The sequence below is a fragment of the Xiphophorus couchianus genome, chromosome 6 (assembly GCF_001444195.1).
Source record: "Xiphophorus couchianus chromosome 6, X_couchianus-1.0, whole genome shotgun sequence".
Taxonomy (NCBI): Eukaryota; Metazoa; Chordata; class Actinopteri; order Cyprinodontiformes; family Poeciliidae; genus Xiphophorus; species Xiphophorus couchianus.
Genome location: NC_040233.1, coordinates 6,163,984 through 6,186,113, shown reverse-complemented (window position 1 = coordinate 6,186,113; position 22,130 = coordinate 6,163,984). Strand labels below are relative to the sequence as shown.

General features: G+C 40.1%; 1 protein-coding gene across 3 annotated transcripts in view; it reads right to left on the bottom strand.

The window, feature by feature from the left end:
* Positions 1 to 2,040: 2,040 nt before the first annotated feature.
* Positions 2,041 to 22,130, bottom strand: part of LOC114147108 (unconventional myosin-VIIa-like) — a 28,845-nt gene continuing 8,755 nt past the window's right edge. For 2 of the 3 annotated variants that reach the window (XM_028021657.1, XM_028021658.1), the window contains 34 exons: positions 21,955 to 22,095; positions 20,923 to 21,081; positions 20,708 to 20,800; positions 19,513 to 19,607; positions 19,180 to 19,264; positions 18,970 to 19,071; positions 17,371 to 17,582; positions 17,229 to 17,334; positions 16,883 to 17,149; positions 16,101 to 16,271; positions 15,931 to 15,999; positions 15,714 to 15,838; positions 15,499 to 15,625; positions 14,315 to 14,434; positions 14,061 to 14,234; positions 13,743 to 13,973; positions 12,192 to 12,362; positions 11,986 to 12,103; positions 10,944 to 11,070; positions 10,711 to 10,868; positions 10,448 to 10,626; positions 10,082 to 10,191; positions 9,109 to 9,257; positions 8,804 to 8,957; positions 8,524 to 8,679; positions 7,632 to 7,737; positions 6,175 to 6,288; positions 5,249 to 5,336; positions 4,856 to 4,962; positions 3,998 to 4,183; positions 3,744 to 3,860; positions 3,573 to 3,656; positions 2,347 to 2,466; positions 2,041 to 2,276 (listed from right to left, as the gene is read on the bottom strand). In XM_028021657.1, coding sequence (XP_027877458.1) covers positions 2,184 to 2,276; positions 2,347 to 2,466; positions 3,573 to 3,656; positions 3,744 to 3,860; positions 3,998 to 4,183; positions 4,856 to 4,962; positions 5,249 to 5,336; positions 6,175 to 6,288; positions 7,632 to 7,737; positions 8,524 to 8,679; positions 8,804 to 8,957; positions 9,109 to 9,257; positions 10,082 to 10,191; positions 10,448 to 10,626; positions 10,711 to 10,868; positions 10,944 to 11,070; positions 11,986 to 12,103; positions 12,192 to 12,362; positions 13,743 to 13,973; positions 14,061 to 14,234; positions 14,315 to 14,434; positions 15,499 to 15,625; positions 15,714 to 15,838; positions 15,931 to 15,999; positions 16,101 to 16,271; positions 16,883 to 17,149; positions 17,229 to 17,334; positions 17,371 to 17,582; positions 18,970 to 19,071; positions 19,180 to 19,264; positions 19,513 to 19,607; positions 20,708 to 20,800; positions 20,923 to 21,081; positions 21,955 to 22,095 — 4,614 coding nt within the window. In that variant the 3' untranslated portion in view covers positions 2,041 to 2,183. Of the gene's footprint in view, positions 2,277 to 2,346; positions 2,467 to 3,572; positions 3,657 to 3,743; positions 3,861 to 3,997; positions 4,184 to 4,855; positions 4,963 to 5,248; positions 5,337 to 6,174; positions 6,289 to 7,631; positions 7,738 to 8,523; positions 8,680 to 8,803; positions 8,958 to 9,108; positions 9,258 to 10,081; positions 10,192 to 10,447; positions 10,627 to 10,710; positions 10,869 to 10,943; positions 11,071 to 11,985; positions 12,104 to 12,191; positions 12,363 to 13,742; positions 13,974 to 14,060; positions 14,235 to 14,314; positions 14,435 to 15,498; positions 15,626 to 15,713; positions 15,839 to 15,930; positions 16,000 to 16,100; positions 16,272 to 16,882; positions 17,150 to 17,227; positions 17,335 to 17,370; positions 17,583 to 18,969; positions 19,072 to 19,179; positions 19,265 to 19,512; positions 19,608 to 20,707; positions 20,801 to 20,922; positions 21,082 to 21,954; positions 22,096 to 22,130 lie in introns of all 3 variants that reach the window. The other variant, XM_028021659.1, reaches the window with a different exon arrangement.

Sequence of the window (22,130 nt, the reverse complement as noted above, 5' to 3'; positions counted from 1 at the left end):
CGGGGTACAAACAATCACATTGCACTTCATATGCACCTGCTCATGGTAACCTGATTTTTTTTTTTTTTTGTGCCAAGGTTTCCATAGTAACTGCAAAAGGTTAGACAGGCTATGAAGATGATTGTATAAGCAGCCTATATGCCACTCATTTATAGCATAGTGCCAAACACACACACCGTGTGTATGCGGTTCTGTACCTCAATGTGAAACCTGCGTAGTTTTCTAAGGAAAGCAGTAACTGGTGATCAATATTTTAACAAGCTGTCAGGAGATTTGGAGAATCAAAATGCAGGACTGTAAAGTTGTTGTGTTAGCTGAGATTTTGAAAACTTTCTTCAGCCAAGAAGCACAGCTGCAAGCTAAGAAAGAAAAAGAAGAATCAGAAAAAAGAAAAAAAATCTTGGAATGTAAAGTAAAATGTTTCTTCAAACCCTTAAAAATGCTAATTCTACATCCAGTTGTAATATCGTTATATTTTAAGACAGTGCTGTTTTTCATCAGCTAATTAATTTTACTGGATAAAATTCAGAATATTGCTATCACAAAAAATGAATACGGAGAAAATAAGCTGTTAATTTTTTTCATTTGGATGTTGGTTAAACACTTTTGCAACGGTTAGTTTAAAGATTATTCATGCTTTGCAAAACACAAGACATTACAGGGAGTTCATTACCGTGACCAGGATTTGTGTACAGTAAAATCTAACACTTACTCTCACTTTAACACAGAACATCCTGTGCAACCTGAAAAAAGCCTGCTAAATTAATATCATATGTTATATAAAGCCTACAGCACCCACAACATTTATTGGCAGAAGATGTGTGAACAAGCCTTATGATAAAACATTTTGCTATGGCAGAGGCATAATCTCACATTTGTTAAAAAAAAAACAATAATTTACAAATAATTATTTTATTCAGGGCACATTTCAAGCTAAGGAACGACAGCTTTATTTACATATTTTCTTACTAAATCAGTGGTAATTATTGGAACTGTAACAGTTTCTATCAAATAAACATAACTAAACCATGTCTGTTTACTAACTTTTGATTTAAATTAGTATATAAATATAATTTATATTCAGTAAATTAGTACTTCACCAGATAAAACATTAATAGCTTCACCAGATAAAACATTATGAAGATTAATTACACAAAGACTGGTGTTTTCAAGCTTTTATTTCTGTTTATTATTTTCCGCTTTCATCAGACCAATAAAAAACTATTTTTCAAAACAGTAGCACTGTTGCCTTGCAGCAAGAAGGTCCTGGGTTCGATTCCCGGCCGGGGTCTTTCTGCATGGAGTTTGCATGTTCTCCCTGTGCATGCGTGGGTTCTCTCCGGGTACTCCGGCTTCCTCCCACAGTCCAAAAACATGACTGTTAGGTTAATTGGTATATCTAAATTCTCCCTAGGGGTGTGTGTGTGTGTGTGAATGGTTGTTTGTCCTGTATGTCTTTGTGTTGCCCTGCGACAGACTGGCGACCTGTCCAGGGTGTACCCCGCCTCCCGCCTGGAACGTAGCTGGAGATGGGCACCAGCAACCCTCCCGACCCCATTAGGGACAAAGGGTGAACAGAAAATGGATGGATGGATGGATGGAGTACTGCAGGTAGATAGATTGAGGATAAATTTAGCTCTTGTTTGAATGAAAATATTTTTCAAACGAAATCTACCGAGGTTATAAATACATTCGCTTAACTGATGTGACTAAAGTAAAATAAAAGAAGCACGAAGTGCACCGTTAATGAACTGCACCTAAGAGTCTTTATTGACTTTACTGTCCACGATTTTGCGTATAATTTGTGCCTTAAAACGTCTCCGTACCAAGTCATAAACACACTTGTTCAATTTTAATATTTACAAAAATGAATTCAAGTAAAGACATTAACTGGAGCTGCAACATATAATCAACTACCCCCCAAAAAACTATTATTTTAACTAACTTACTTCATCTTAATCTAAGTTCAAACTTTGCAAAAATACAACGTTTGTGTGTCAAGTGAACCCCCCCCCTCCAAAAAAACCAACCCACAAATAGTGCAGAGACATTTGAATATCACTATTCTTTTAATAGGGGCAAGATTTATAATGGACAGCATTATCATTTATTGTTTACAAATGCATAAACTTAAAGATACTGAATAACAGTGCGTGGAAATCCGAGCGGCTCAGTGTGAAGCCTCAGGGAAACATGTTGTTCTTCGGTCGAGAGATCATCTTCTGCTCCTCGTACATCCTGACGTACGACTTGACGAGGTCCTCTATTGTGCCGGCCTGAGGCAGGAAGAAAGGGCCGTTGATACTTGACCTTATTTAAATCTGCATTTAACCTCGGCCCACTCACCTGTGGGGTTGCACACACAAAGTTGATGCCCTTCACCAGGGTGCGGATGGTCATCTGGAAAACGTTGCCTGTGCTGCTGTAGTCTGTGATACGGTTGAACGGGTGCATCACTTGCAGCTCCTGAAATGTTAGGAGAATTGTACGTTCGTGTAGATAAAAATAAATAAATAAAAACAGTAGCGACATAACTCAATTCATTAAAAAAAAGGATTATGTACAGGGGCTTTAAAGGGAAAGTATTATGTATTTTCTAGGCATGTAGTAACATTTTATAGCACAATCAAGTAACCATGTTACCTTCAGTTGTAAAAATGACTTAAAAGAAATTTGACGCTCTAGTTTAATGCCTTGAAATTGGTCCTCTGTCTCTTTAAGAAACTCCTGCTCTTTCTGAAACCCCGCCTTCAGGAAGTCATCACATCACTGCTTCTCTATTCACCCTTTAACAACGTCTTTACCAGTGTTTCGCTTATAAGTAGCTCATATAATGAATTTAGCAGACATACAGGTCCACCAGGTGTTTGCTAATTTCTGCTGGCTAGTCTGAAGGAGCTGAGGGAGGGAGATAAAAGGATTTCACAAAAAAATCAAGGCAACACTCCAGGTTTGTTTTTGATGAGGGAATAACATTATAACATGATGTATACCTCAAAAAAGTCCATTTTATATAACACTGCCCCTTTAAAAATATTTCAACCCCGTATATTTTTCATCATCTTGTCACATTCTCTCCACAGATTTAGCATTTTTTAGGGAGTTTATGTGATAGACCAAAACATGGTTGCACAATATTGTGAAACTAAAGGAAAATAAAATATGATTTCAAAATATTTTTGTTAAACCACCTTGTGCTGCAGCTCCAGCTCAAAATCATTTCTTATATTTCTATAAAAGCTTTTCTACAGTCAGACGCAGAAATCTTTGCCACATTTTTGGATAATTAGCTCGAGCTCAGTCAGATTGGATGTAGATAATCAGTAAGTGGGAAGTGTTTTTTTAATTTTTAATTTTCTAGTTGAGATATTCTCTTCCCAGTTAAGAATGGCTAATTAGGTACATCATAAATTTTATTGAATGATGTCAGAGTAAATATATGCCACAGAGTAAAAACTCTTATAAAACATCACATTATCTTTCAATTTCTTTGTGTTGTTTCCATCATATAGTCATCCAATCTGCACTAATCTGCATAAATACTGACAATAACCATCAGTAACTCGGCATACCTTTGTTTTGGGGTCGATTAGGCTAACACCTTTCTTGCTGACCGTAAACCAGAGTGTGTTCGGGTACCCTGGCTCACAAGTTTGCTGCAGAAAAAAAAAATGTATACATTTTAAAAAATGACATTTTCTTGGCTTCAGGATGTCATTGCCACTCCATCTCCCGTAACTCACTTTAACGTCAAAGAAGGAGCAGCCAAAGTTTGGCCAGCTCGAAATGACTCTCAGGAAAGCAATTTTGGCCTCTTGCACAGTCATGCCGCTCTGCTTGTTATACGACGAGATGATGTTCTGAAGGCAGACATGAGAACAATACGTTTGGAATCATTAACTCTTAAACGTGAGGCTGCTTTTTTCCCCCATTGTTCTTTGATTTTGATGTTTTTATTTAAAAAAAACCAACATTATCTGTAAAGTCCCTTTTTTACCTTCTTCCACTCTTCAGGCTGCATCATTTGTACTTTGTCGAAAGGAACCAGCTCGTTCAGCATTCTGGGGATCATGACAAACTGGGATCTGTCTGAGTCCACGGCCACTCTGAACAGGAGCCCACCCAGATTAAACATGTCCTCTTTGGTGCAGGTGTGGTATCCCCGCAGGTACTTAGGCACCTCCTGTGAGGAAAAACAGGAAATGCTTTACAATCACGCTGCATCCCAAACATACGACGGCTTATCAGGGATATAGCAGATAGAAAGAAACAAAGGGAGGAGTACATTTCTGCCAAAAAAAATCAGGAATTTGCAAGAAAAGATAAGAGAACATTTCTGAGTTTGAAAAGTTTAAAATTTCCACACAAAAAAAAATTGAGATTAATCTCAGACGTTTTATAGAAAAAAAACAAGAAAAATTTCAAGTTTGAAGAGGAAAAAAAATTCTAGAAAGAACCCTGAAATTTTAAGATTCATCCGAGAAAGTTTTTAGAAAAACATTGATATTTCCAAGTTTCAAAAGTCAAAAGATTTTTTCTAGACAACTTTAGAGATGAATCTCAAAATTTCAGAGCTTTTTCTAGGAAATTTTCAACTTTTAGATTAATCTAAAAATCTCTCAAATTTATGATTTTTCATTTTCTTTAAAATTTCTGACTGATCTAAAAATTTCTGAAATTTTCAAAGAAAATGTTGACTTTTTCCAACTGCGTTAAATTTTGAGATAAATCTAAAAATTTCTGAGTTTTCTGGCAGAAACTCACTCTTCCTTTTTTGTTTTTTTTTCTGCAACAGCCCTAATACGCCGTCGTACAAACACGAGTAAAAACCCAGGCGATAAGCTGCAATAAGCACCTGCGGGTAATGAAAAGTGAGATCTGCGATGAGATCTTTTCCTGGGATCACGTTGAACCAGAGCTTCCTTCTGTAGACCACCAGGAGCGGCGCATTGGACTGACTGACTGTGAAGCGAGATTTGAGTTATGAACATGAAAAACTCCCCCAACACAGGTAAACAAGTTCTGTCTGAACACTTTCCATTTTATTTTTCATTTCATTCACTCAATAAATATGAATTGTTTATCTAACAACTAAAATAAATCATATCTGCCGTAATTATAACTACACAACTTAGAAGACTATGACAGCCAAGTTTCAAATACACAAAAAAAACACAACTTATTCAATGCCACATTGCTTCATCATAACGGTTTTCAAATTTCTTTTTAAACGCAGAAAGACATTTACCTTCTTTCACTTTTTTCCCTTTCTTATTAACATCTGGAGGTTGCCTTAGACTGTCAAAGAAATACTTGTCCTCATCCAGGCTCATCATCTGCAACACGGCAAACAGGAAAGGACCATTTTTATCTTTTGGAAGATTGTTGATGACGTACCGTTTCACAGATCTTGTGCAGGCTTGCAACACAAAACCAAAACTTCCCTTTACATTACTTGGTGCAACCGGAAAGTGTTCACTAAGCGTCGCTTTTATAGCATTCTTGTAAATTGTATTGTGATCGCCTTCGTCAAAATCCTTCACACTAATACCTCACTAAAACACAAACATGGAGGAGCAGCTTTCAGCTTCTATGCACCACAAATCTGCGTTGATTAGTAGTAAATGACACATTGATTAAGATTGCTTAATGATTTTGATGATTAGACAAAATGTAAAATAAAAATGCACTTATTTCTTGTACTGGCTGACTTTTGAGATTCATTTAAAACAATTGTAACGTAACAAAACGTGGAAAAAAGTCGAAGCGCTGTGAATACTAAAAGTGAGGAAATATCACCTTACATCTGCAGAGGTTAAAACCTGAGCGTTTCACACTTCAACCACAAAACCTCAATGTGTTTCATCACTGGGAGTTTATTTACCAGAAGTGCAAGCAAAGGGGTGTTTGTATATGTTTTTAAAACTTTTTATAAGACTGAAATTTCTCACAAAATATTTCAGCCGCCCGGTTGAGAAGACTGCCTGAACTGCATTTAATCTAGGGTGAATAAAAGAATGAATTCTGAATATAAAAGTTGAAAGTCGTGCTACTTACTCTATCAAATTTAATCTCAATAAAATACATTCAACTTTATAGCTTTAAATCAACAAAATTACATATGAAAAAAAAAAACATAAAAATTGTTGATCACAGTCGTCGTCCCAGCCGCACCTTTTGTGTCACTTTCATGTACAGGCCGAATCCCTCTGCTGAGCTCAGCGAGAGCTGGGCGGCGATGCTGTGGCGCAGTTCCCTGTTCGTGATCGTGGAGGAAACCTCGACCAGCTGTGAGGAATCGCAGAACAATGTCACAGCTCAGACTTTGACGAGAGACACGGTTTTGCCTACTTCCCTCGTTCGTTTTCGAGCGGAGACTCTCTCCCGTGTTTGTGGTAAGTACTGAATGTAGGTGAGCAACACCGTGAAGACTTACGAAAGCCACACGCTTCCTGTTTTCAGGGTGAGTGAAGCCGATGAGCCGAGGGACATCTTTTCATTTGCAGCACAAACATTTGTTTGTACAGCACAAACATTTGTTTGTTTGTTTTATACAAAAAAAGGAGTGATAGAAAATGTTGCAGTTATAATAAAAAGAAAGTGCATCCTTATTCCAGGAGTTTGTATCTCTGTCTGGTCCTCACCAGGATTTAATATATTTATATTTTTAAAGGGGCAGTATTATGGGTTATTATTATTTTGTAGCACACTCAAGTATGTTACCTTAAGTTATCATAAAAATGCTGTATACATCAAATATGACTTAAAAGCAAATTTACTTCACAATTTAACACCTTTAAATTGGGCCTCTGTGTCTTTAAGAAACTCCTGCTCTTTCTGAAACTCCGCCTTTAGAAAGTCATCACAACGTTGCTCCTCTATTAATCCTTTAACAACATTTTTACGAGTGTTGAACTGAGAAGTAGCCCCTATAATGAGCTCAGGAGGTGTTTGCTAATTTCTGCTGGCTAGTCTGAAGGAGCTGAGTAGGGGAGTCACAGGGAAGAGCTGCTCTGTGAAGTGGAAGCTCGGAAACTGCAGGAGGAGCTTCGTCTGAAAGGCGGGGCTAAGTCCACCCAGGTGTTTTGAACAGCTGAATGGTTGCCCCAGGAGATTAAAAGATTTCTCAAACATGCATAAAAGAATCAAGTCAATACTCCAGGTATATTTTTGATGAGGGAACAAGATTTTACCTAATACCGCCCCTTTAAAACATGAAGCATAAAAGTCACTAAAGATCCCACCAAGAAATTATTTACTTAAGAATGTCAACATGAAAAAGCTACGTTCGTAAGGACTGCTGGTCAGCTGGTGATGACCAGATCCTCTTTATTATGTCCTCATGTATAAAAATAATTCAATTAGGGTGTACTTTCTTTTCATATGTATACTGTCAAGGTTTCCATGAAACTGATCTTGAAACTGTGTATCAGCTTGATTCCATAAAAATTACACCAGCAACAACATGGTTACTAAAACAACTGAGTTCAAATTAAGAAAAATAATGCCAAAAGACAAACGTTTAGTTTTTAATATAAATCCAAAAATGCAGAAAACCTCCTATTTAAATGATGACATAATTCGTTGACACTGAGCCACATTTCTGAGAAGTAAATAATGTTGGTTCTTACAGCATCTGTGTCATTTGGAAAGTGGACTTTATAGAAGATCTGAGTGCTGTTCTGCTGGATGGCCTCCACCTCTGCTTGATGGGGAGGAAGTGTCCTGGGCTCTTTACTGAAGGGGCAAAAACACTTAGATTAATTAATCTGACGAAACAAAATATCTTAGCAGATCAATGGAAGCAAAGTAAGAACATAAACCAGTTATTGGCTAAATCGCCATAGATAAATTGCCAAAACACAAATGGAAACAAGTAAAACAGTTAGCAGTTATAGGAAGAATTTGACTCTTCTGCTGGCTAGTCTGAAGGAATATCAATTTATTTTTATTTATTCTTTCTGTACATTGTTTAATTATCCTTTAGAGATACTGTCTATCGGAAACATTTCTTGTTTGAAAGAAAATAATTTAAAAAAAAAAAACTGACAGGGGTTTGACTACTTTTAAATTTAGGACAAAAGCAGAGGAAAACATTTAAAAACATACTCCAGCCCCATATATTATCTAGCTAGCTAGCTATGTACCTACCTAGCTATGTAAGAACATAGCCACCTACCTATAGCTACTTAGCTAACTACATAGCCAGCTAGCAAGATAGATAGCTCAATAATAAATAATCTTAATAATAATAATCTTGGTCCACCGGTCCTTGGATGTTTGGTAGCCCCCTGTTGGAGGACATCAAGTTGTCAAAATGCCGATTTGCTCAATGGAAATTTGTTTTGTCACACAAAGAAATGGTTACTTTTTACTATTTTTTTTTAAAACAGATTTGATCTCTGGTGGTTTTTGATGCATTTAAGTTGTAAAGGTTTCTTTTGGGGTTTTTTTTGTAAAGAAATAAAGTGAGAGGATATAAACGCCTATTTATCCTTCATCACACATTATCCCGAGGCTGACCTGGAAAAATCCCGAAACCTCTGTAAGCAGCCGGCAGCCAGCGGGTCCCTGGGCCGGGACTCCAGGAAGCGCTGCGCGTGTGTCCTTAATCTGGGACCTGGCGGGAACAAGCCTGTGCACATCCATGTCAGCTGCCACCCACGATCCACACTCATCCTGATGGATCAGTCGGAGAAGGCAAACCACAAATACAAAAGATTAATTGCGTTAACGTTTTAGTTTATGAAGCTTTTCAATTTTGAAATTTTTTTTAAACAGATTTGTATCAACTGAGAAACACCTGCTGCTATTTGTGGTCATCTGTCTCATTATCTGGCAGTAGATTTCATCTTGCAGCTCCTCATGCTTAGTGGCTGGACCGAAGATCTGGTCAGTCAGCTCCGTGGCACTTCGAGAATGTTTGATGGGGTAGTCGCCCATGTACTTCAAGATGGGTAGGAGACCAGGTCAAGGACTCACACTGTCCGTGTTTAAAATAAGTCTAAGGTATTGTTCTGTGGAAAACTATTCACAAAACAAAATATGCTTGAGAAGTGTTGACCCTTAATGCCTGGAAAAGTAAGCATGTTATTTTTCAAAGGATATCAATGAAGGCGTTGCAGGCCATGTTGCTGAGTTCTGGATTGTTAAGCAAAGTCTTCAAGAGCGGCTGTTTGATGGGCTCCTTGGAGAAAATCCACAGCTTCTCCTTGCTGGAGCCCTTGGAACCACGGCCGCCGCCTTTACCGACTGATCTGAGAGAGGAAGGCGAAACGGTGTCAGCAGAATCATGCAGAGATTCTTGGAAACACATGGATGCTACTCATTTTTGTGTCAAAATGAGTGCTGTCAATTGATTTTTTTTTTCTATCAGAACAATCTTACTGACACTAAACTTAATCACTGTGCCTAACTTTATAAGCGTGAAATATAAATATGCATGCAACTGTGATTCTGCCAGGAACGGTGCCCAGGGTAAGCCCCTCCTCCTGCCACACTCCAGCCAATTAAAATGCAAGAAATTATCTGATTTTTAATTTAGTTTCTTAGTGCTCAGCAGCAAACAAGGGAAACTTACTCCACTTCACATGTATACACCTCTAGTAGTAGTAGCAAACTTGCTCAGGGGACAACTGACTGATAAGATGGATTTTTTATTTTGTAGTTCTTGGGTGCTCCACCCCTTTCTGATGTGCCCTGGGCAACTGCCCAAATAGTCTTTATCATAAACACTCTATGCTTGTTTTCAAAAGAAAAATTTTATTGTCTCCAACCAAACATTTCCGAAAACTGTCAGTTTTTATTCAGGAAAGTTTAATAGAAATTCTAAATGTTAATTTAGAAATGTTCCTCTTTAGGTCAGGATAGGTAGTTTGGTTAACCTGCATTATGTTACATTAACACATGAAAAATGTTCAGATTAAAAGTATGCATCAACGTGAACAGATCCAGCCAATTTTCCAGCCTTTTTCTGTGTTTATGTATATTTTAAATTTAAATCCAAAGAGTTTACATTGAATTTACCGCGGGGGGAGATGATAAGACAAAAAATAAAAAATAAAAAATCTGCCTTTGTTACCTGAAATTCTCAAGAGCAAACTCCTTCAAAGAGACGGGAGCCACCGTCTCTTCGACCAGAGGGACGATGGTTGGGACGGAGGCTTTCCGCTGCTTCGGGCTGAGCAGGTTCTGTGGAGGGGGAGAGGAAGCGGATCGGTTTCAGCACACAGGCAGAGTCATATGAAGCAGAGTGCCAAACACTCCCAGTGAGGTTATGATAATGGGAAGAATTTCATCACGGGTTTTCTAGTCGGCATCCGATCTAAGGAGTTGGATGAAGTTCTGATTTCCATCCAGGGAGGCTTACTTTGCCGTCTTGCTGTCTATATATTGTCAGAAAGGCAATCTTGTAAAGAAATAATCAAATTGGTGAAGGTTACTTTACCAGCATATCCTCAGCGGGTTCGGTCAGAGTCGGGAGAAACTCCATTTTGTCCTTGTAAACCACCCCTCTGCTTTTGGTCCTCTGGTTGATGGCTGTGAACAAGTCGCTGTCTGGCGGATAGCTGTCTTTTTCCACCAGCAGCAGGTCCCCCCGCTTACAGATCAGGTAGCTGGGATCGTCTGCGGATGGACACGAGACCAGTTGGAGTTCGGAGATCGAATCGGTCAACCCGAAACGTCCCGTGGGAATTAAAGACGCCTCACCTTGTTTGGGAACGTCCTGCTGAACCATAGCGTACACGGAGCGCTGTCTCAGCCCGTTCACGTTGTACTGCATCATCTTTGCCATGTCCGCCGCATCCTGGCACCTCAGGGTGTACTGTCCTCTGAGCGTGTCGACGCTCACCGACTGGTGGCTGTCGCTACACGCGTCAAAAACGGCAAAGGTTTTTTAAAAAGCACACAAAGAAAAACGTTCCGCAGAGATAGAGATTTACCTCGGCATCTGGACTTTCTTCACTTCTACGTAGGGAATCTCCAGCAGGAGCTTCTCCCTTCGCTCCATGAAGACGATGCTTTTCCAGTTTACGGCCACAAAAAATCTGCTTTTGGGCAACGGGGGTCCTGCGGATGAACGGCAGGATGTGAATTGTTATTATTAGCAATTATAAATGGCTGTGGAGGTGTAGAGAAGAGGCCAGAGGTAATTTTGTAGGAGCTGCAGAGATCCACGCTGCAAAAACAGAATCTTACCAAATTCATTTTGTCTAGATTCTTGTGCACTAGAAATAAGACAAAAATAACTTACAAGTAACTTTTCATCAAAAATATAGGAACTTGTTTAAAGTAAATAATTCCTTAATATTGATGGAAAAGTACTAGCTGTAAATGAAATAATCTGCCAGTGGAACAAGACATTTTAACTTATAATGTGGGAAAATGTTTGGTTGGCAGATTATTTCACCAACAACTACAACCTTTTAATCAATATTATGAAATTATTGACTTAAAACAAGCTCATGTTTCTTGCTGGAAAGTTACTTTAAGTTAATTTTGTCAAGTGGTTCAAGTAGTTGTAGAAGCTAGAGCAAAAATACTTGTTGAGATTTAGTGTTTTCATATTGAAGCATTGTCATGTGTTTATAATGGCCCACTTAAAGTGCAAGGTAATTTTGTAATAAGAAAAATGTCTGGATTTGCAAAGAGAGAAGCTATTTTTATTCACATATATTTGAAAGTTTATAATGATTATTATAGGCAGGAGATGTACAGTAAGTACTGATTGCTCCTTTCAATTTATTATAATTTTACATAAACTGCTTTTATGTTTCACCCAGCATAAGATGATCTTATTTTGGTGGAAATGACAATCCTCCAACTTTCCCGTTATGTAATATTTGGAACCTGGCAAAATGAGGAGGGTCATAAATACCTCTGGAAGTTGCTATATGAGAGAAAATATGTTCTGCACTGTATTGTAATTTTGCTCGTACGATGCTTCGAGCTGCGTCTTTAACAGGGCGAGTTGCGACGACCGACCTGACGTCATTGTGACTTCGTAAAGCTTGGAGAAGTCGAGCGGCCAGTTCTGCCGGGCGATGTCCACCACGTCTCCTTTCACCTTTTCTGCCTGCAGTCTCCCGTTGTTATAGCTCTCCTACGAGAACCAAAGTCTGAGCTCAGCTCATATCTGACTGATTACATGGATTTCACTGCAACACTCAGACTGCTGCTCTGTCTTTCACCTTTGAGAGTTCTGCCGTGATGAGATCAATCCACATCGTCATGGATCTGTTCTCGATCCGCGTGGTTGTGATGCACTCCTGGACCACCCTCTGCACCCTCTCTCTGGCGGGCTCCTGGGAGCCGAACTGGACAAAGTAGTGCTTCGCAGCCAGCTGGACGTATTCGTCCTCCTGAGACATGCAGAACGGTTATATTGTATTACGTAATCTACTAATTTACTTCTTTAAGTCTGTGATGGACTGAGACATTTTTTTTGCTGTGCTTAACAAGCGGTGGAAGTCATTGTGTGCCAAAAATATCAATAAATATGGCACTTCGTTCTTTAAAGCGGCAAAAACAAAGTGAATCTTTCCTTTTCAACACAAGTCCGATGTCTATCTTTTCTCATTTTATCAACCACAAACGTCAATGTATTCTGTGGAAAGTGGAAGGATACATAGTTGTCAAACTTTTTGCAAAGCATTCAGCGTGATTTACTCCCCTAAGTAAAATCCAGAGCCACTGTTTGCTTTTAAAAGTCACTTTATTTATAAATGGAGTTCAACTGTATGTAATTCAATCTCAGTCCAATACCATGAAGGCCTCAGAACATTAGTGAACGAACGGCGGTCATGTCTGCCAAAGATCACAGGAGACAGGTCAGGGATGATGGCGGTAATTTAAAGCAGACTTAGGTCATAAAACAAAATCTCAGGCTGTGAATATTTATAGATACAGTTACCCAGAAAATGGATTATGGCAAAACTGTAAACCAAGAGGCCCATAGTAACCAATTCTTGCCGTACCAAGTCACCCATTTTCATGACTTGGATCATATGTTTTTGACTTTGGTCATCCTGTCCACACAACTTTAAATCAGAAATTGAGGATTTTTTTGCCGTTTGAGAGTCTCAACGGTCGTCTTACCGATTAGCGTTAGCTTCTGCTATTTTTTTCCATGTGTTTAGCAGTTCAGCGTTTGCTTCTGCTAATTCTTTTTATATATTCAGTGGTTTAGCATTAGCTCATGCAATTTTTTTAATGTGCTTCGCGTTAGCTTGTGCTAAGTGTTTCATGTGTTTAAGGTGAGCAGAGCAAAGATTCTTGTTAGGTGAATTAGTGGTTGGTGGACCTAACTTTCTGTTTCTACTACTTCTGCCAATTTTAGTGCAAACATCACCTGACCATTAAAACCATTTTGGAAAAAAAAGGAAAAAGGAAACAGAAGATCAGGAAAAGATAAATGATTTCTATAGTTCAAAATATGTAGGTAGTGATTTGACACCAAACACGGCAATCTAATTGGTGATTTTAGTGCAAAAACTTAATTGTCCATGACAACCTTGGCAGCTATCTTGAATTTTTCAGTGGCTAATGTCAATCCCCTGGGAACCTCTGTTCTAAGTTAGGTTCTTGTATCTGCATCTGACAGATATTGCTGAAATATTCAATTATCTGCTGCTCTTCTATGTTTCGTTAATTCAATTTGTTAACTCAACCAGTCTGAAGCTGCAGGAATACGTTTTTCTTTCAGGAATACTGAAAACAGAAGCTTGTCTTCAGCCCCTCACCTTCTCACTGACGTATTCTCCAGACTTGATGCCCTTGATGACCTGCTTGTAGATCAGGTCTGTGCTCACTGCGTCCTGGTCGCAGTCGTGCCACGGCGAGAACAGCTCCTTGCGGATGGAGAGGCTCCAGGGCGTATCCTTCTCCTCCCTGTTCTGCCTCCTCATTTCCTGCTCGCACTGAGACACGGCATCCAACACGTGGGTCTTCCCGTAGGATCCCAGAGACCACATCTGGAGACAAAACACCAGCACCGATATAACTCTGTGATAGGCAGGTAGGAACACTGAAGCCACGTGACTAAAGAAGCTCCCAGGAACCTTTTCATAGAAGCTGATGTAGACGGAGAACCCAAAGGTGTCCTTGAGTCCGATCTTGTTAGCCACAGCCTGGCAGACTTCTGAGGAGGTGGAGGCTGAATCCAGCTGCACTTTGACCGTTTCACCATTCATTAGTGTCACCGGCCAATCAATGGGCTCCTTGTTGTTGGCGGCCTGTTATCACAGATGATAATGAGTGAAAATGACTGAAAGAGTCACTCTACAACCAAATTCATCAGGATACAGGACTTTACCTTCAGCTCTAGCCAACAGGGGAGCTCTTTTCTCTCTCCGTTGGCTACTATGCGATGCAGCCTCTCAATGCAGTACTCTCTGTAACCGTATGGACCTCTTCGAAGGAAGCTCTCCAAACACTGTGCGACAGAGGAGAGCGGAAAACATTAAAAACGATAAGAAACAAAGGCTCTGCAATGGAAAACCTATGGGGATGGTGTTTGTAAAGTTACACAGTAAAAAAGTAACAGCAATAATTTGTTGTATTTCACCTCAGAGTTATTCATTCATTCATAAATGCCACAGATGCAAACTAAATAAGCAAGCTGCATATTTAGTTTAAAGCTAAATATTTAGTATAGCTAAATGTTTAGTTCATCTAAATATTTATATTTAGATTAACTAAATATATAAATATTTAGTTTGCAAACTAAATATAGCAATGTATATTGCTCTTATAAAAATCTAGCTGGTTGCTATTAAGTCATGAAATCTTAAAGTGAAAAAAAGAGTCACATCTTGCCATTCATAGCTTTGGTAAGATTAAAACAACAAACATAAAGGAATTTTTCCGGGATTTTATGCGACACACTCACAAAAAAAAAGTAATGGGTAACTGTGAATAACTAAGAAAAGGAAACATGTTTTTTCAACATTTGATGCAGCTGTAAAACCTTTGGGTTATGAACTCTACAAGCATTGCACATCTAGAGCAGGCCCTTGCAGAATTTGACGTAGACCTGGTCACTTAGACATCTGGCTGAGTAATGTGTGAGCAAGGATGGATCTAAAAGCTCCGGCGATTAAGAGAACCGATCCTGAGCGGCTTTTTTAACTATTCTTTGCAAAATAGCTCTGATTTACTCAATTTAGACATCTTTAAACAGAAGGACTCAGATCTAGACTTTGACTAGATCATGAGTCCAGATGATCTAGTCATCTGTAAAAAAAAAGTACAGATAACTATATCTGTACTTTTCATCATATAGTCATCATAACTATATGATGACTTTTTTTCTAAGTCATCATATAGTTAGTTGCTCAAGCTACATGTTTTGGGTCCTTGTCCTGCAGGAAGGTGAACAATTTCTTCCAGGACACCGTCACAAGAGCAACTGGAGATTAATTACCCTTTTAAATGACAACTTTTTTAAACCCAGTGAACATAGTACCACATCTGAGTGTCTAAACAGAGACTGCCGACCTCCATGAAGAGGCTTGTTGGAGGGAAGATCCCCAGACAGAGGGAGAGGAGAGTCCAGCCTTGCATGCAGCTCTTCCTGTTCCTGTTGTTCACCAGCTGTTTGCAGATCTGACAGTAGATCTCATCCCTAAAAGTTCAAGAAAAGGTAAAAAAAAAAAAAACACCGCTATTCTCCACCAAAACACAATGTTTCGCCAGCTGCGTTCACATTTTACCTGATGCCCTGCCGCGACAGGCCATATCCAACGATAATGTGCAGCTTTTCCAGCTGTGTGAGCTGTCGATCCAGCGTCGTGCTCTCTCCCACCAGAATGTCCTCGTCCTCGGTCAAGTTCTCTGGCTGCAAAAGATGAGAACCAAACAGAGAAGTTAGAAACGCAAATAATACCGAGAATAAGAACCAACTGGAAGAGAGACAAATATGGTTCCAACCTCCTCCAAGATGGCCGAGGCTTTTCTGTTCCCAGGGCCAAACTTTTTCTTGTTCTTCCTCAGGATTTTCTGTTCAGAAAAGTGTGGATAAAGATGAAATAGTGACCACTAAAGCAAAAAGAAAATGTTTTTATTTATTTATTTTTTATTCTTGTTTCTCAGGAGCTTACCTGATCCAGCCCCACCAGATTGCTCAGCCTCCGGCCTTGCCTGTTTGGAAGCAGGCGGGACAGGGTGCTCTGGGAGAGGGTGCTGGAGTGCTGAGATATGGAGTCTGCAGGCCTCTGCTCCAGTATGTCGCCCATGAACCGCATGATAATCCAGGACACGGTCAGAGACGCCTGGCGGAGGGAGAACACTGAATGTGAGGCAGACGTCCAGCAGACTCGGTTGGATTGGGGAGCAATCCAACCGAGTCTACAGTTGCTACGTTTTCAACTGGCGCGGTTCGCTTTCACACTGCATTGTCACACAGACTAAGCGCTTTAAAAAACCTGTTCCCCTCCTCACCTGTGGGGGCGCTGCACCAAAAACCACTGAAGGAAACGAGGAACACCTTAGAAGAAAATTTGAACACAACTTCCTTCTTTGCAAAATGTTAACAAAAATTGAGTATTTTAGTGGTTGTAGGATTTCTCTTTTGTCATTGATAGAAGACAATGAGCTGTTTTCCAGCTAATGCTAGACTTTCATACTTGTTTTGGTAGTATTTAGCCAGAATGTCCAGCTCTATTGTCTGCTTCCTGCTTTTGGAGCAGTCTCCAGTCTGCTTGACGTTCACATATGCATTTGAACCGCACCAGAGTTCACCTCAACCAAACCTAGACCTAGGTTTGTAGGCGGGCAAGAGTTCGATACATCCTAGACAAATGAACTAGTGTTCAATTAAAGTCGACCAAACATGGTTGGTGCGAATACACCCCGAGATATTAATACTACGGTCTCATCTCACCAGGGCATCTGCTTCGTCCTCGTGGTGCAGCAGCGGCTGCTTCAGCCTCTGTGCGGTGTGCTTGTGGTCCTCGTCCTTCTGGAAGTGGCGTTTGCTGAAGTTGTAAAAGGAGAATATGTCGCTCTCGTCGTCAAAGCCATCATCAATCTCTTCCTCCTCCTCCTCGTCCAGCGACGGCGTGGAGCTCGCTGAGTTAGAGGACTGCGTGACGACGACCGTCATCTGGTTCGAACTGCGAGGGCTTTTCTCGTTTGCCTCCCGAATGCCCTACTCAGAAAAAACAAAAGGTCAAATGAAATGTAATGGACAATTAATAAAGCGCAACACGACAGAGTAGTTGCCTGACCTGGGCGTCTGATCTTTTGTCTTCCATGTCTTCATCAGAGAGTTGGAGGTTTTTATTTGAGCCGTCCTCCGATTCAGAGTCACTGGAGCTTTCCGATTCACTAGATTTCTCCGATTCACTAGATTTCTCAGATTCACTAGATTTCTCAGATTCACTAGATTTCTCAGATTTGTGAGATCTGCCAGATTTTTGTGATTCTATGTCGGCTTGTTCTTCAGCGACTTGCATCAGCCTCTGATGGATTTCTTCTCCGAGATCCTCTTGCTCCTGCCTCTCCATTTCTAAGAGCAAAGCCTGATGGGCGATTTCTTCTCTCTTCCGCCGGCAGTCTTTCCTCGCCCGGTGGCCTCGCACCTACGGTCAGTTCAGCACAAGAAATTAAAATTTAAATATTTGAAGGGTGACATCCACCATAAATTATTTTACATATGAATAAGAGAAAAAGAAATACCCTATGTTTTCAAAGGACCTATCGCAAAGAAAACAACGCCAGGATTACTTATTTGATAGGAGGAAGCCAAGTTAAACCTGCTTTGATGTGTCGTTCGCGAGCGATTCGATTCTTTTTAATGGCTCTTTGCTACTCTCAATTAGTGAGAAATGTAATTTGTTTTTTACGATTGTGTTGTTGTGAGTCAACTTCAAGTTAGGTGGTCTGCGAGTGTTTATTAAACGGGTTAAGTGGTCCTCACCCTGAAAAAGTTTGAGAAACACCGACTTAAAGGTTTGCAAAGTTGTATCTAAGTGAACCGCAGAACTTCTGGACGCAATGTGCTTTGGACAGATAAGAGCAGATCCAGAGGGCTGAGTCTGAAGAAAGCCAAATGCAACATATCGGCACCAACAAACACCGGTGAACTGTCAAAGGCCCTCGGCTCTTTGCAGTAAATCAACTGGATTTAGAATATTGAATTTCAGAAACCGTTGTGAGGTTGTCTGGTTAGCAAATGACGTTGGCTTCCAACAGGACAGCGATTCCCAAACACAGCGGCAAATCTATGAGAGGAAGACATAAATGAAAGTGTACTAATGTCCCAGTCGCTATCCAGACTTCAGCCTGCCCTGAGCAGGAACAGATGTTTCCAAGACTCAATGGAGTCTAACCTAACCCTAACCCCCTGGGAAGGGTGGGACGAAATCCTTCCACAGTTTGTGTGAGACTGATAAAGTTGTGTTTGGCTTTATAAAAGGGGGCAGTGTGTAGTATGCCTTGTGTGTTTGGGCACCTGAGAGTAGAGTTCAATGGTTTGTAGAACCTTATTTATCTTATTTGTCCACTTTTGTCCTGATCCGTAAAGCTCCTCATTTGGCAGAGGGTGCGCTTAGGCTTGTCGTAATAAGCAATAAATTAAATAATTGTACTGATAAATTGAAACGAGCCCAATAATGCCATTTGCATGATGATCAGCTAGCCCCTTTTTTGAAGGACAACTTTGTTTACAGAAACTTGATAATTCATTTTATTTGTTGTTCCTGTAGTTTTGTTTGTTATTATTATTGTTTTGGATATTTAAAACGTCTTCCAGTTCCCAGTGCTAACAAGATTGTTCATTAGAATTTAAAGTTGATTGACTTTTGAGAACGTGCTCTTGCGTTATTATTATGTCACTAGCTTTAGATTACTTGAAAATTGTTGTTTATCGCGAAAACTTCTGGGACAATTTATCGTCCAGAAAAATTTGTCATGGAGACAGGCGGGGGCGAGCTTTCGGTTTCTCATGATGGTATTCAGACCACATGCCTGGCTCTGGATGACGATGGCAGCCGCTCGCCGTCTCTGGTACTGAGACTTAAGCTTCCGACCGCGGACCTTTGACACCAGGCGCCCGAAACCCTGCTGAATCTGAAAAAAAACAACAAAAAAACAAAACAAAAATAGCTTCAAACAATCTGAGATCAACGAGTAAGGTCCACACTCCAAAGGTCGACTGGAAGTTAGAAACCATCAAACCTTCTTCTGCACTATCCTCTCTCTGTAAGCTCTCCATTGCTTCTGCAGCACCACGGCCGCGCCCCGTTTCCTCAGGAAGAGCTTTCTGAAAAAAGCAGATTCGATTCGTTCCATAAACACTTGTCATAATCATCATCTTTTCACGTGTTCTTATGTAACATCTCGCTTATCCAGGCAACACAGAGGGCAGTAAATCACTATCTGTAGATGTGCTGCGGTGATATTCCTATCAGTTATTGCGGGTGGAGAGAGGAAAGGGGGGCGGGGCGGGAAAGATAAATTTAATTGTGCCGTTCACATTTCGGTTTAAGATTTCAGCTCTTCTTGCAGCACCTGTCTTTGATTCCCAGCATGACCCTCTGGATCACCACGGCCACCCTGCTCAGTTCTGCTTCCCGCAGATTTTCCAGAACAGCGTCGTGGGCATCCTGGGAAAAAAAACAACAACAACAAAAAACTAATGACTTAATTCAGATGATTCAGATTTTTTTTCTCAAAGAGTTTTGGATTCAGATAACAACGTTTCAACACTGACATAATCAGACAGAGTCAAAATCATTTCATTTAGGGGAACACCAAAATGAACCCATTCACAAACTGCTGAACTTTGACTAAATAGCTTTCTTTTAATTCAAGTCTCTTTAAAATGAACTATTGTTGATCGTCTTTTCACATTGATCAGGCCCTCTGGGATTTTACATTCTTTTATGATATATATGTATTTTTTTGCAATACTTTTTTAAAATTTTATTTCCAATATCTGTGCTTATATGACTGTAAATGTGACTTTTGTTGCTTTCCACGTAGATTACAGGTAGGTAACTTGACATCAAGTAAGGTTGATGTGAACCTGCATCAGTGTCGTAAAAATAAGAAATACTGCCCCCTAAAGGTGGGAGTTAGCAGTCGCTTAAAGGGGCAGTATTATATAAAATCGCCAAGTGACCCAGCCTTTTTGGAGTTTTACATCATTTTCAAATGTTATTCCGTCATCAAAAACATGCTTGGAGTATTTGCTTTGATTCTTTCATGCATGTTTGAGAAATACTTTAATCTCTATGGCAACCATTCAGCTCCTCCTCAGAGCTGCAGTTTCTGAGTTTCTGGCAAAAACATGTTGTGACGACTTCCTGAAGGTAACGTTTCAAAAAGAACAGAAGCTTCTTAAAGAGACAGAGACTAAATTTGAAGGTGTAAAATTACAAAGTCAAATTTCTTTTAGGTCATATTTGATCGATATAGCATTTTTATAACAGCTGAAGATAACACAATTACTTTATTGTTCTGCAAAATGGCACTATGTGGCAAGAAAATACGTAAATTGTTTCTGACAATTTTTGTGAAAGACTTCCAATAAATCACAGTTGCACGCGAAAAAATGCAGGGATCTGTGTTGACATTACGTGAATTCGTGAAACACTGGAGGAACTGATTGCTGTAATTTGGCAATAAACAGATAAAAAAAAACTGCAATGATTTGACTGACGCATAAACTGTACACCAGATTTTAATCTTAGTCTTTTCGTACCTTTAGAAAAATTTTCTTCCTTCCAATTCTCCACTCGTCTCTTCCTTTGATTACAGCCTTGCAGATGGCTTCACAACAGACTGCGGCGTCGGTCTGTGGGGAGAGTCAAACGATTTTATTTTACGTACTCACACTCACAGTTGCCAAATACGGCCCGTATAAAACCGCTTTGGGAGAAAATTGTTCAAAGTCCAGGAAGAAAATGGTGACTTAACGGTTCTGGGATTGCAGACGGTGGTCTTCAGCAGGACTCGGTAGCGCACCAGGAAGTCCTCAAATTTGTGACGCACGGGATACCCCAGCTTCCTGATGCGGATGGTGTCCATCATGCCGGAGTACCTCAGCTGGCGCAAGCACAGCTCTCGGTCAAATTTCTGCAAGGGAATGGAGTGAGTGAAAATTCTTTTTTTTTTTTTTTTTTGAAGCACCAAGAAATTGGTCCCCTGTCTGAAATCAGATAAATTTGAGGAAACGTGACGTGGCACCGCGTCGCTTCACCAACACTCTTCAGAGTGAATGCTGTTACTGAGCAAAGACTTAATGGATGCTATAGTTTCAGAATAAGTGAGGAATTCAAAATGAAAACCAAAGGGGCAAAGAGATGCGGCAGATCAGAACTTACAGCAGATAACACACGGCAGGTTTTATTGTCCGCTTCAACAATTTCTCAAAGTTTTCATTTCTTCCTCTTTTGAAAATTTTGTGATTGTTTGAAGGATTATAGTTATAACGATCGCATAACCTCGCTGAGGGCGCCACCAGTGGGACTTGTACCCACAGATTGAGAATCATGACACTAGAATATACTTAAACGTTTCAGAAAAAAAGATGAATTGTAACTGTAGACGCCAATAAACATTCGCCAGTGAGTTTAGTCTGGGGTTTGACATTTTCATGCAGTCAAAGTACGTACATAAATACCAATGTTGTGTTGTGGTAATAGAAAAAAAACAAAAAAACACACAGCCTGCACAACGGACTTGTACTGAACTTACGAAACTGCATTTATGCTGCCACAGTATTGCACTTTACTCTTTGCATTAGCAGCTTGAAACTGATCCAGGTTGCTTCCCACTTGTTCAACTGTCCACGATATCATAAAATTACATTAGTTTTCTTGGCATGTTGACTGGAATCAAGCCTCCTAATCTTTTATCTAAGGCACACAGAGCTCTGTTTATCCACGCTGAAGACCATCCGTGTGTTGCCGTGCGTTATCTGTGCTGCCGCGGCGGAAGCTCACTCACCTTAGACTGCTTGTCGTTGTTGGGTTTGAAGCAGCGGATGAAGAAGGGCTGGCAGGCGGACAGAGCCTTCATGAGGGAGTCCAGAGACACTCGGAACTGACTGCTCAGCGTCGGCATCTGCTTGCGTTTGTCGTTCTGCATCTGCGGAGACAACAAAAGGAAAATGCCGCTTATGA